Source organism: Arvicanthis niloticus, chromosome 29 (genome assembly GCF_011762505.2).
Source record: "Arvicanthis niloticus isolate mArvNil1 chromosome 29, mArvNil1.pat.X, whole genome shotgun sequence".
Taxonomy (NCBI): domain Eukaryota; kingdom Metazoa; phylum Chordata; class Mammalia; order Rodentia; family Muridae; genus Arvicanthis; species Arvicanthis niloticus.
Window position 1 is genome coordinate 19731029 of NC_133437.1, and position 14155 is coordinate 19745183.

The 14155-nt window shown below is 45.9% G+C and overlaps 1 protein-coding gene across 1 annotated transcript; it reads right to left on the minus strand.

Moving 5' to 3' along the window:
• Positions 1-319: 319 nt before the first annotated feature.
• On the minus strand, positions 320-13340 carry F2rl1 (F2R like trypsin receptor 1). Its single transcript, XM_076927200.1, has 2 exons — positions 13099-13340; positions 320-2804 (listed from the first exon to the last, which is right to left on the minus strand). The coding sequence occupies exons 1-2, from the start codon at positions 13187-13189 to the stop codon at positions 1699-1701; spliced, it is 1197 nt and encodes a 398-aa protein (XP_076783315.1). The 5' UTR covers positions 13190-13340; the 3' UTR covers positions 320-1698.
• Positions 13341-14155: the final 815 nt, after the last annotated feature.

The window sequence follows — 14155 nt, forward strand, 5'->3', positions numbered from 1 at the left end:
TTGTTAAGACCCTGAATACAGTAATCATGGGACCTTCCAGTCTATTGCCTTGTTCCTTAACTACGTTGTTTATGCCTTAGAACTGGCCATGTTCTCTGTATGGACCTAGAAAGATACAAACCCGCTTCAGTCTCAGCACTGGCTGGAGTCATGTTATAGTTTTCTCTAATTGTCTTTTTCTTTTTAATCCTCACTCCTTCTCTGGAGAACGCGTTAACTGACTGAGCTGGTCTGGTCAGAAAGAACAGAACAGGGTGGGGTGAGCATCAGGTCACTACAACAGGAGGATTCTCTTCTCCCCTCTTTCAAACAAACAAACACAGTTTGAAAGAAGTTTTTTTTTAAAAAGTGTTCACATATTATTTATAAAGCATTCATACAACAAGGTCATGTTTTAAAGCTGCAAATATAGGCAGTGTATAAAGAACCATGCAATAGCCATAGCGTCTTGTTTCTGCGTTTTCCCAAACAGATGAGATGTTAATTCCATCATTGGTAACAGGTGAACAAAACTGATAATAATTATTCCAACGATTTTTTTAATAAACTACTAAATGGTACGTGAAAGCAGACAGGGGAGGAGGGAGGAGGGAGGAAAGTGGCAAGGGGGAGGAGGGGCAGAGCCTGTATCTCAGGAAGAAATATGATTAGGGAGAAAAGAACTGACACTATAATAATGCTTTATCATGAAAATGTCTTAAGTTCACACAATGTAGTTAAAACTTAATTTAAAAAGAACTAAGCAGTATTTGCAATTGGCCAAATACTCTATTACCCACACTGACTTAAGTAAAAAAAAAAATAATAATAATAATAAATTTTTATTTACATGTTTAAGAGCCCCATTTTCTTTCTCTTGACTTCTAGACATACAAAACTACAACGGAGTAATAAAGGAACCAAAAATCCCAATAAACCAATAGGCAAATCCATCATAAACCGACCAAAAAGAGGTTCAAAACACTGCTGTTGGTTTTTCTTTGCCGACATTACTGTGGTGCTCTGGCAAGCAGAAGCAGGACTCAGCTCCATGGTGCTGCGTATGGAGCCATCACCGAGCGTTGTAGAGTGTCCCCCTCGTATCTGAGCTCCCCGGGGCACTGAAGCTAAGAGACCTGCACATAGAACAAGATCCCCAGTAGCTCTGATGAAACGGTGCATGCGAGAATGTAACCACTGGCCATCTGGATCCTCTGTCCAGCAAGCTCACTGTTGACCGGTTAGAATGCCGGCCAGGAAGCTCATTCACAGACTCCTCCCCCAATTCTGTAGAGTCAACCTACTGGACTGAAGCGCTGTGACGGACTCCAGACAAAAAAGAAAGCATTTCAGGGAGTCTTAGCCTTCTTGCCAGGTATAATTATTTTTTGCAAGTCACTGGATTTCCATCTTTACTTTGACAAAACATGTTCCTCTCGGTTCGCTCAGTTTCTGATACTGATGTCCATTTTCATTATAGTGGAAGACTGTTCTGCAAACAAGGAGGCTTCTGGCAATCCTGGGTAGAGCTGCATGCTTGAGATTGGTGCATAGACTGGCAGCTTAGATAGGAAATGACTGCCCCATGCGTGTTGGTGCATCCCTACCCCACACCCACACAGGCACCTCACCCCCCCATCATCGTCGTCGTCGTCGTCGTCGTCGTCGTCGTCGTCATCATCATCATCATCAAGCAGGCTTGATATCCTCGGGTACAGCTCAATAGGAGGTTTTAACACTGGTTGAGCTCGAAGAGTAAGAGCTGGATTTCCTGGAGAACTTGTTGGAGGTGAGCGATACCTGCATGCGGTTCACGGTGCGGACACTTCGGCAGAGGAGCGCGTTTCTGGCGTGATCCCTGAAATCTTGCGAGACAAAGTAATAGACAAAGGGGTCTATGCAGCTGTTGAGGGTCGACAGGCAGAGGGCGACGAGGTAGAGGGCGTAGACGTGGCTCTGCCTCTGGCTTTTGATTAGGAAATAATGCGCTACGAGCAGAAGGTTGCTAGGGGCAAAGCAGATGAAATACATGGCGAGCACTGTGATGATGAGTCTGATAGCCCTCCGCCTTTTCTTCTCCGAGTGCTCATCCATGGCGGAGGATCGGAGCGTCTTGATCATGAGCACATAGGCAGACGCAGTTAGGAGGGCCGGGAACAGGAAGACTCCAATGGCCAGGGAGAGGAAGTAATTGAACATGTCCCCCACCAATACCGCCTCAGGCAGCACATCGTGACAGGTGGTGATGTTCAAGGCTGGAATGTAAATAGTCTGCTTCATGACATACAGAGGGATGGTGACCAGAAAAATCAGGAGCCAGATCGCCAGGGAGACACCGACAGCGATGTTTGCCTTCTTCCTGGGGTGTCCCATGGGGTTCACTATCACCCAGTACCTCTGCACGCTGAGGCAGGTCATGAAAAGGATGGAGCAGTACATGTTGCCATAGAAAAAGCCAATAAGCACCTTGCAAAGTGCCTCCCCGTAGACCCAGTTGTTGCCATGTAGGTGGTAGGCGATCTTCAGCGGGAACCAGATGACAGAGAGGAGGTCCGCCAAGGCCAGGTTGGCCATGTAAATCACAGCAGGGTGTTTCTTCTTCGTTCGGAAAAGGAAGATCCAGAGGGCCATGCCATTACTGGGCAAACCAATCACAAACACAATAATGTAGATGACCGGAAGGAAGACAGTGGTCAGCTTCCCAGTGAGGATGGATGCAGAGAATTCGTCCACGGAAAAGCCTGGTTCTACTGAGACTCCTTTCCCAGTGATTGGAGGCGGGGTTTCCAATCTGCCAATAAGACTTCTTCCTTTACTGTTGGGTCCTGTACAAAGAAGGCAGAGCAGAGTCATTACTGAGATAAATGGTCCAACAATGACCACTGTGCTTACATGAACACTTCAGATGAGCACTGACAGAAGCTATTAGAGCATTATGGAGAACATTAATATTCTCTTTGAGTGGCGGGACTGGGCAGGGCGGTTGGTGGTGGTTGAAGTCTAATTCTTGTGTGTGCTGGGCAAGTATTTTACCACTCAGCTACATCCTCAGCCCCAGCAATGGTATTTCGTTAACGCTGAGAGTTTTGGATTCTGTGTAGGATAGTGACTTCTAGGAATCTTAAGACTGACAGGATTCCATTTTCTTTTCTTTAAATAGCTACATTCATTAGTTCTTTTATTTAATCACACAACCATCAGCAGTCTTTGATGAATGAGCCAGTTAATAAAGACAAATGATAGATGGATAGATAGATAGACAGACAGACAGATAGGATAGACAGACAGATAGGATAGATAGAATAGATAGATAGGTCAGTCTAGAATCATTTTCCAGTGTACACCTAGTCTTCTCTGACCTTAAGCCAAGATCCAGCCTAGATGTCAACCACTCCCTGTCGCAGGGGCCAGCCTAGGGAGATTCCAGAACCAGGGGGCATCCCCTTATCCACCCACGAGAAATACTATAATGGGTAGGCATTTCCCACCTCTCCGCTGGCTTCATCAGCATCCTCCCACAGAGCTCAGTCGGCAGGCAAGCCTTTTAGCATCGAGGCCATGGTACTGACGACACCAAATGTACTCTGACTTTGGAGCATGTAACAGCAAGCTTTAGCTTAGGGTACTTCCTCCATGCTATGAATTGAACATTCAAAACCACGAATAGCCCTAGGTGTGGTAGAGCATGCCTATAGTTTCAGCTATTTAGAAAGCTGAGGCGAATGGATTGTTTTAGCTTAAGGAGTCTGGGACCAGCTTGGGTGACATAGTGAGATTCCATCAAAAACAAAGCGAAACAGAACAAACCTACCAACCAGTGACCGGCAAGCCCATGCTTCTTCACCCTGCCCAATCCTGCATCCCCTCATAGACCTGAAGGAGGAAGGGAGGGTATGAAAGAATTTTCCTTTAATGCTGAGCCTGAGGCCTCTACTACCTGGAAACACCTGGACATTGTTCATGTACCAAGGAAGACAGTATACTGCTCCCGACTGTTTAAAATTTACTGTGTGCTCAGTTATCTGATTTGCTTCTGGCTCCAGACTCAGGTTCTACAGGACCGTTCGCTTCTGGAGGTTTCACCACGTAGAGCTGTTGGCGTAGGAGGAGTGGGAGGAGCATTGGAGGTTACAGACATCAGCAGTTCGCTTTCCACCCACTGTAGAAAAATGAAGGTGTCCCCTATCCAATAAGGAAGGCGTTCACGTCCTAATCCCCAGTAGACAACAGTCTCGGCAACCCTAACGCACAATCATAAGAACACTATCCTGGCTATCCACTCAGGCCCTCAATCCAATGATAGTGGTCTTTTAAGAAGACAGAGGGAAGTTGAGGACAGAAAAGGAGAAAACAGCAGAGAAAGCAACGTGACGGACAATGGGAAAAAAAGGCTAGAATACTGTTTAGGAACAAGCCAAGGGGCACCAAAGATGGCAGCACCCACCCGGATGCTGGACGTGGACAGATTCTCTCTCCCCCATCACTTTCATTCCAGACCCTTCACCTCAGAATCAAGGGAGTAATATCTGCTGTTTTATAGCTCTGCTCATCACGGTGGCCTTAGAAAAATAAATGCATTTAACGTAAATATGCCTATTGTTTCCATTTCTTCTATAACTGTCCAAAAGAGCACTTTTTAAAAATTAAAATGGGGGCAGGGACTGGAGAGATGGCTCAGTGGTTAAGAGCACTGGCTCCTTCAGAGGTTCTGAGTTCAATTGCCAGAAACTACATGGTGGCTCACAGCCATCTGTAATGAGTTCTGATGCCCTCTTCTGGCATGCAGGTGTACGTGCAGATAGAATACTCAAAATCGATAAATCATTAAAAATAAATAAATAAATAAATAAATAAATAAAAAAACAAAGCCAGGTGTAGTGGCATCTGCCTTTAACATGGGACTCTGGAGACAGAGGCAGGTAGACCTCTATGATTTTGAGGCCAGCTTGGTCTACATAGAATTCCAGGGCAGCCAGGGCTATATAGAGATCCCGTCTCTAACTAACTAATTAATTAATAAAATTAAAACTAAAATGAATATTCATAAGGAGGTGGGAATGCAGCTCAATTGGTAGAGTGTCTGCCTATTGTGTACCAGATACTGTAACCCCAGGATTCAGGAGGCAGAGGCAGGATAATCGTAAATCCAAGGGCACCATCAGCTGCATAGTGAGTTTGAGGCCAGCCTGGGATATGTGTCTCAAGAAAGATTATTCCTGAATATTACAGTGTTCTTCAGATACTGCATTAGATAACTCCATGAAGAATACGTTCTGCACGGAAACCCAGTACTTAGTACATAGATCCATAATGGAATACCGTTTCACAAAATACCCTTCTACACAGAATGCATGTTGATTCCCCGGAGTGTTTTTTTCAAGCCACAAACAGGAGCAACTAAGTTTGAAGCATCTCAAGGAAGCAGTAAAGATGTGCTTACAGACACAACAACTGTAAGGAATCTAGCATAATGCCACAGCTGCTTTAGTGTCCCAGCCCCGGCCCAGCCCTGACAAACCTCTGGATTTCAATGCTCAGCTCCCCACATCTATGGAAGAACTGAGGGTGATCCAGAACACTGAATGCCAAAGGCCACACAGAGAACCACAATGAAGTACAGGACCGTGGCTGCCATCACGGAGACTAGCCCTGACTCACTGTGGGTCTGGTACTACCGTCCGCACTGCGTGCAGGGCACCTGTATCACCACAAACCCGACAAGGCAGCTAATGCCATTACGTCTCATTTTATAGATGAAGAAACTAAGGCACAGATCAGTAACTGCATACGTGTCCCGCAGTTAAACAGTTGTTATGTGGGAAGATTGGGCTTTAGCCTTAGTTCATTACCAGAAGCCATGGTTTTTCTCGCTATCCCCCACCACACCTAACTGAAACTACATGTTAGAACCCATAGAGATCGGCTCAATCTGCGTGGGCTACACAAATTTTCTCAAGCAGAATAGCTAAAAGTTTAAATTTAACACACTAAAAGTCACTTTCTTTAAGCAGCCCCTCCTTCAATAATTTACATAGTCACCAGTATTAACGTCAACAGGTTCTGCCAGCCCTTTAGAGGGATAAACAAAAGCCTCCACAGCTGCCCAGAGGGTGGTGTACAACACAGCTGGATCCTGTGAGCAGTGGATCAACACTCTGGGGACCCCACTCACCCACAAAGGCATCCAGGCCTGAAACAGCCCACTAGGTGTATTGATGGTTAATTTTCCGTTGCTATGACAAAACATTATGAGCAAGGAAATTTTCAGAAGGAAACTGTTATTTGGGGCTACCTACAGTTCTGGATCGCTAAGAGTGTGTCATGGTGGGGAGACGCGGCCGCAAGCTGCAGGCATGGCAGCAGGAACTGAAAAACTCACACCTTCAAACAATCAGGAAGCAGAGGGGGCTAAAATCAAAAGTCAGGGAGCTTCAAAGCCTGCCCCATGGGACTTGCTTCCCCAACAAGACCACACCTCCCCAGACGCGTTCACTCACTGGGGTAAAGGTATTTAAATATTCGAGCCTATGGGGGCCGTTCTCATTCAAAGCAAGCGCCAGTGAGTAACCCTGAATTGTGGGCGGTGGCTGAGATTTTAGAGTTCTCGCAAAGTCAATCCATTTTCTTCTGTTCCCAAAGAAAGTTACATAATGTTCTCTATAAAGGAAGGGCTCTAGGCTTATACACTGCCTTTTTATAGCCACTAAGGTCGAAGTAGGAGGTGATTAGACACTCTGAAGAAATCCTGCTGGAATGGACTCTGACCTCATCGTGATCAGAGTACAACTGCGCAGATGTAACAAGGAGATAAAAAAAGTGAGCAGCTAGGGGCAGGCAAGATGGCTCAGGGAGTAAAGGTGCTTGGTGCCAAGCTGGCACACCTGAGAGAAACAAGTCCCACAAGTTGTCTGCTTATCTCCCCATGTACAAAATGGCATGTTCACACACACACACACACACACACACACACACACACACACACAGAGGGGGCAATTTAAAAAGTGGTTTATACACAGCATACACGTTCCTCACAGTTGTGGTGGGCAGAATTCAGCGGGGGGAAGCCCCAGCATGGTTAGGATCTGGTGAGGCCCCTCTCCCAGCTCCGCCTGCATCCTCACAAGCCTTAGGTTAGGATTCAGCGCATAACTAAGGAGGAAGTGTCTCCTTCGGCTCACAGCAGGAATACCACACAGGCAGTCACACTTCATCTGTAGGAGAGGGGTGGTAGACATAGGTGCTGCTGCTTGGCTGGGCCAGCGGTCTCCTTTTATGCAGCGTGGGACCCCAGCCTATGGAGCGGTGCCCAGTCCACATTCAGAATAGGTCTTCCCTCCTCAATTAAAACTGTTCTGGCAGGGCGGTGGTGGCGCACACCTTTAATCCTAGCACTTGGGAGGCAGAGAAAGGTGAATCTCTGAGTTCCAGGCTAGCCTGGTCTACAGAGTGAGCTGTAGGGCAGCCAGAGCTATACGGAGAAACCCTGTCTAGAAAAACAAAAGAACAGAACATTAAAAAACTGTTCTGAAAGCATCCACAGGTACGCTTTTGTGATGATTCCAATCCCGTCCAGTTGACAGCTAAGACCAACCACAATACCCAAGAAAAAGGAAAACATATCCATAAAACAACCTGTATATTAACACTCAAAGACCCATACATTGTGTGTGTGTGTGTATATATACATATACACACATCTATATATACACATATATACATATATGTATATATATGGAGAGAGAGAGAGAGAGAGAGCGCATTATTCAAAGCAGCACTGTTCCTAATAGCCCTAGATGGAAACTACCCAAAAATCCATCAACAGAAGAAGAAATAAACAAAAGGAGAAGTGTCCACAATGGAATGGCACCTACCCATGTAAAGAAAGATGAAGTATTGAAGCCAGACACAGCAGTGCATGCTTGTCCCAGCATGGCAAGCCGAGGCATGGGGATTGCTTAAACCTAGGAATGTGATAGCAGCCTGCCCCAGCAGAGTTAGAACTCATCCCCAAAACAAACAGGCTGGGTTATAATAGTTCAGTGCTGCGTGCCTGGAAGGCTTCTACCAGAAGCCAGGAGTCTGATCGCTAGCACCCCACAAAACTAGGTATGGTAAGCCTGCACTGATCACAACACTCCATGAGGAGGATGGAAACTACTCGGCTAACTTGAGTGTGAGTTCAAGGCCATCACCAGCCATCTGAGACTCAAGAGACTCAAACAAGCACACAAAGCAATCAAACATGCTGGGCGTGATAGTGATAGCAAATTTGTGTTCGAAAAAGAAAGAAAGTAAGAAAATAGGTTGTTGACGCACGCTGTAGCATGGGTAAGCCTTGAAAAAAAAATTAAATAAGAAGCCAGTCACAGAGGCCCATACATTATGTGAATTTATACATATCAAATATCTAGAACAGACAAGCCTACAGGTAGAAAGTTGACAATTGGTGGCCAGGGCTGGCTACGGGAAGACTGTCATACAACAAACAGCAAAGGTGATTCCTATGGGCAATCAAAATGTGCTCAAATTGACCACCGGGATGGTCACAATTCTTTAAGTATACCAAAAGGCTCTTTAAAGGGGCTAACTGTGTATTGTGAAAATTATTTGACATGGAGACCCTAATAAAGCTATTAAAAGTAACACAGAGAGAGATGAGCTGAGGGTAGAGATGAAACACATCTTGCCAAGGATTACTAATCACTGCCGTTGTGGTGGGTACCGAAACAACATTAAATAAGAATGTTAAAATAAAGAGAAAAGAGGAACAAAGAACAACATTATAACAAAAGAAGTATGGCTTGGGTTGAAAGTAAGAACAACTTTTAAAAAGGAAGAGGAAGAAAGAACAGGAGGAGGAGAAGGCAGCGTCCTTAAGATTCCCCAAACCCCGCCCAGATATAGCACTATCACGGCTGGGGATGTACCTCATCGGTCAAGTGTTTGTCCAGCATGGACGAGGCTTGATTTCCAGGCTGCCTCCCCAAACCCCATACACAAAATAGAGGTGGGAATCCTCTATTAATTAAATTAATTAATTAATTAAATACTGAGTCTGAGACAGGAAGTAGATCGGGAGTTCCAGGCAAGTCTGAGCTCTACAGCAGGATCTTGAATAAAAAAAGAAAACAACAAACAAACAAAACAAAACAGTAACAGCCGTTCACATTAAACCGTTACACCATTCCGTGACCCTGTTCAAAAGTCCTTGGGGCATGGGCTATCCTTCTGTATTGCATACCAAACCGCTGGTATCCTTGATTCTAGCTGTCAAACAGGCAGTGTTTCAAAGCTAAGCAGAGACTATGGGTGACTACGAAGTGGGGACACACGTAGAGTACCTGGCTCTGAGCACATCTTAATTCTAGGGCTACAATCAACAGTTCCTGCCAAGCACACAAAAACATACACCCACTCTTGCTCAAGGCAACATCCAGCCCCCACGACTGCCAAACAGGAAACAGGCCTGTGTATCAGCCTGGTTCCTAAGTTACCAAACCCTTAGTCCTGAGAGTAGACACTCACCTCCCTACAGGAAATATACAGTCAACTGTAAACAAGAAACCAATAAAATAATATGCTCTCATCTGCATAAGGCTCTAATGTACATTATTCAAAAAAAAAAAAAAAAAAAAAAAAAAAAAACCCTTAAATCTAGGAATCTCTCACCAAGCTATAAAAAGTGTGTTTCCTTGAAGCAGAACAACGGGAGAGGAGCAAACCTTACTCTTTGTGTCTTAGGTTTTCGGCCACCCAGAGTGCAAGCTGATACGATCTTTTTAAAAGTCATTTGGCAAATATATCAAAAGTTAAAATGTACTAGTTTGTGACCTGTAATTTACTTGCAGGAATCTGTTTCATACTTGACCCCATTGTGGAGAACTTTTGTTGAACTGTTGTTTAACTATCGTACAAAACAATCATTTCTGTACCAAAAAGGGACTTCGTCAGTAGTTTATAAGAGCTATAACACCCCTACAAAACATGGACAAAAGTCTGTCTTCTGACTGGGTATAGATTTATTATCAAAATGCAAATAAAAGCATAGAACAGCTGTTGCAGGATGGTCCTTCTGTGGCTTAAAGGCCGTCAGATGGGAATGGACTTGGTCTCAATGCTTTGGCCTTTCCCAGAGTTCTTTTGCTATCAACTCTTGGGAGCACAGGTTGGGAGGGGGTGGGGGGGGGAAGGTTTCAGTTGCTATTCATCCTTCCCTAGGTACACTTTTAGCAAACTTTGTAAACTTTTTTTTCCCCAAGAGGAACTGTTTTCCTCAACATTTGTCTAGATAATAAAACCGTAAGAAAGTCAAATACAGATTTCATGAGGCCTGAGTGATCGAGGTTAATTAGTAACAGGAGGAAGGCAAAGGGGACCAAGCCCAACCTCAAGTCCCATCTCCACACTCATTAGAGTTCTTTAACACTACAAGACTTTGGAAACATTCTGTGTGCCTGTTCACAAAACACTAATTTAAAAAGCCGAAGCCTGGCTTGCCAGCACTGGTCTATAATCATAGCTAGCCAGGATGAGGAAGTAGAACCTCAGGTTCAAGGCCTGCCTGGGTCACCTAGAGGATTCAAGGAGAGTTTGGGCAACTTAAGGAGAATAAATATAACAAAATAAAATGCAAACTTAGGGTTGAGGCTCTAGCTCAGTGACAAAGTGGTTACTACACAGGCGGCCCTAGGTTTAGTACCTAATACCTGGGACCCACGTGGTGTGTGAGTGTGTGTGTACATGTATATACACCCATTATTTTAAAGCTGTTAACATTGCGTTATTGACCTTTATGTGTTAAAATTCCATACCTGTACAGGCTTTCTAACTTGAGAATGTGTATTTTATGTATTTCCCATGTACAAAAACATGGGAAAGATATAAATCAAAATGTTAGTAGGGGTTATTTTAAGTACCAGTGTTTAGGATGATTTCATTAAATTCCTCCTTTTTTTGATTTTTTTGTTGTTGTTGTTGTTTTTTCTTTACAGTGACCACATATTACTTTTATAATTTTAAAAAAAAAAAAAAAAAAGGAAAGAAAGAAAGAAAATGCTGGAGAGACAGCTCAACACTGGTGGCTCTCCCAGAGAATCTGGGTTCAGTTCCCAGTACCCACATGGGAGCTCATAATTGTCTGTAATGGTTCTAGGGGATCCGACACCCTCACACAGACATGAGTGTAGGCAAAAACACCAGTGCGCATAATTTTTTAAATTAAATTTTAAAATGTTGTCTAGGCATGGTGGTGCATTCCTGTAGTCCCATCATTCAGGAGACAGAATTGTTCCAAGTTCAAGGCCAGTGGTCAACATAGAAAATTCCAGGCCAACCACGGATACACAGGGATACTGTTTCAAAGGAAGAAAAAGAAAGAGTACAACAAAGACTAGAGAAGATGCAGTCTTAAAACTGAAATGGACTGACTGTGTGACTAGGGAAATACCAATGGTCCAGCACTTGCCCAGCCTGTGCAAAGCCCTGGGTTAGATGCCCATCATGGCAAGAAATCAAGAAACAAATAAATATGGAGATGGAGGGGGGTGAGCAAGAGAGGGAGAGAGTAGTAGTGATTGTGTAGGAGAGAAGCCGGCTTAAATGCCACATTCGCAATTCAGTGCAAACCCCCCACACACACCTGCAAAAATGAGGTTTATCTTAGGTCGGGACCCTTTCTGAGAAGCAATCTTTTGGGGGTGGAGAAAACCAAGCCCAATCTGCTGTTTAACAAGTTAAGGAGCACACAGAAAGACCAGACCTGGGCGGCGTGAGCAAAGACGTCAAGGTGCCCCGTGTCCTAACCAAAATTAATTTAATTTCAATTGACCCCCCTGTATCTAAACTCTCTGTTACTAGACTAACTCTTTAGGAAAGTTACCCGCAATGGCGCATAATTATGCAGAGAGACGAAGCAAGGCGGGATATTAAGTAGCTCGGGTTAACAAGTAACCTGGTTCTTTTTTATTGTTAAAACCAAGCTCTCCGTGTAAGCTAGGAACCCCTCCCTCCCTCCTCACTCTGTAAACAAAGGAAGCTGAATAATCAGGGTACGCTTCCTATACTAGGTGAATCATGAAAGTAATCACTTCCAATCACTTTTTTTTTTAAGTTTGCACACACTAACCTTTGCTTCTGAACTTCTAAATTTCTAACTTTAAATGACAGGCAAACGGAAAGGGGTTAGACGCTCTTCTACAACTTAAGGACAAAGTAAAGGTGAAAAAAGGCTTTCAAGACTCCGGCAAGTTTAGTCGGGAAATGGAAAACGCCAGCCGGGTTTTTTCATCACAGTAGCGCAATCGCTGGCAGTAAATACCCCTACTCCACCCTACAGCCTGCAGAGGTCTTCTAGAAGCGCCAGTTCGAGCTCACCAGCTCAAACCGGCAACCAGCCACTGAAGCACCGCCCCGAACCGCTTTCTTGCAGTTCTGTTCTTTGGGCTTGGCAGCCTCAGAGTCAGAGCTGGGTGGCTGCCAGGGTGCGCTCCGGGCGGCGGGAAGGTCTCGAAATCTCTAAGCTAGAACGTCACCTGGTCCAAATGTAAGTGTCGGAAAGGTCCCCTTCTACCACCACGTGACATCCAAATCGCCTGAGTTCCATGCCCAGCGTACCCACTGCGGTAGCCCCGAGTGGGTCTAGTACACTGTAGTTCAACCCTCCAAAGAAAGGGTTCAGTGGGTAAGTGCGACTGCAAAACGCGAGGTGGGCACTACCCAGGACTCGGGCTCCCACTCACTCCACCCAGCCGTGAGCCATCAAATTGCTACAATCCAGGGGTCTAGTAGGACCCGGTCGGACGTAGTTCACAGGGTCCGCGAAAAGCAATTAACGACTCAGTGTTTGTAAAGGAAGGGCCTTTAAAAGGCAGGGGAGGCTGAGTCCTGCCTGCGCTCCTTCCTTATCTCCCCGAACCACGTCGACCAGTAGAGATTTCAAATGCCCAGACAGGATGGTCTCTAGCATGTCTTTGGGGACACTTCTCGGGTGTCCCGGCTGACTGGCCCTGGTTAGGGACACCCATTAAAAGTACCGAGAAAGCCCCGAGATGCGCGAGGAAGTGCGCGCCTGCCCCCAATTACCCCACCAGCCCAGCGCCTTCCTCCGCCTCTCGAGCTCACCCCGTGCAAAGTTCTCGGTCCGGTTGCAGGAGACCGAGGCCGCCAGAAGGGCGATACCTCCCAGCAGCCACGCCAGGCTGAGACTTCGCATCCCCGGACGTGGGGCGGGCGGGGAATCCGCCACCGGTGGTTCGAAACTCGGAGCCCCACTCGGAGCTCCCGGTCCCCTTCCCTTAACACGAGCCTCACTGAGCCTTCCTAGGGCGGGACCCGTTTCAGTGAAACCGGAGCCCCGGGACGCACCTGCGGGAGGCCACGCCCCCAGGAGGCCACGCCTCAGCCACGCCCCCTCCGAACGTTTTACGCAGGCTCCACCCCGGGCCACCTGGCTCTGCATAGCCTGCCCGTAGCTCCGGTGAGCTGGCTAGCGTCCACTTGGCTGCTAGAGTCGCCTGCGGGTGGGGCTGGACCGGTGAGGTGGCTACATTGGAATGCAAATGACAGGAAGGTTGGGACCTAGGGTTCTTAGAGCCTGGGCGACGTTCAGAACTATCTTTAACCCTTAATTACTTCGGAGAACCAGTGAGGTCATCCTCTTGTGAATATTAGAAAGTCTAAGCCTTTGTCTTCAGTAATTGGTGTGGAAGGCTTTGTGGTGTAGTGGACCGACATGAAAGGGATTTTTGTTGGTTGTTGTTTTGTTGATTGTTCGCCTTTTGGCGAAAGCTTCCTAACTCCCCTATCCATACCTGACTTCAAACTTGTGGCAATTCTCCAGCCTCGACCCCCTCTAAATGCTGGGGTGCTAGGATTGTGCCATCGGCACAGCTGGTGGGGTTTTTGGTCAAGTAGAGGCAAGGCAGACTTCTGTGAACACCATCAAAGAGGGTAGGAAGGACTCGGCGTTTTGGGATTAGGTTTTAAACTCATCTGTTTGCCAGCGTCGTTAAACAAACCTGGATGTGTGGAAAGTACTAACCGCCAATGGTTCAGCACTCTTGGCTTGTCTAATGCCCCCAGGGCTGTATGTGCCCGATCCATCTGTCTTCTCATTTTACAGAATAGGAGATGGAATTTAGAATGTGTAAATGTCCCTCATATCCAAGCTCAGGTCTGT

Bases quoted from the DNA above. Each gene is read 5' to 3' on its own strand.
- F2rl1 (XM_076927200.1), bottom strand. From the start codon at position 13,189: ATGCGAAGTCTCAGCCTGGCGTGGCTGCTGGGAGGTATCGCCCTTCTG. The intron at 2,805-13,098 runs GTGAGCTCGAGA...TTCTTTGTACAG, and splicing joins GACCGAGAACTTTGCACGGG to GACCCAACAGTAAAGGAAGA.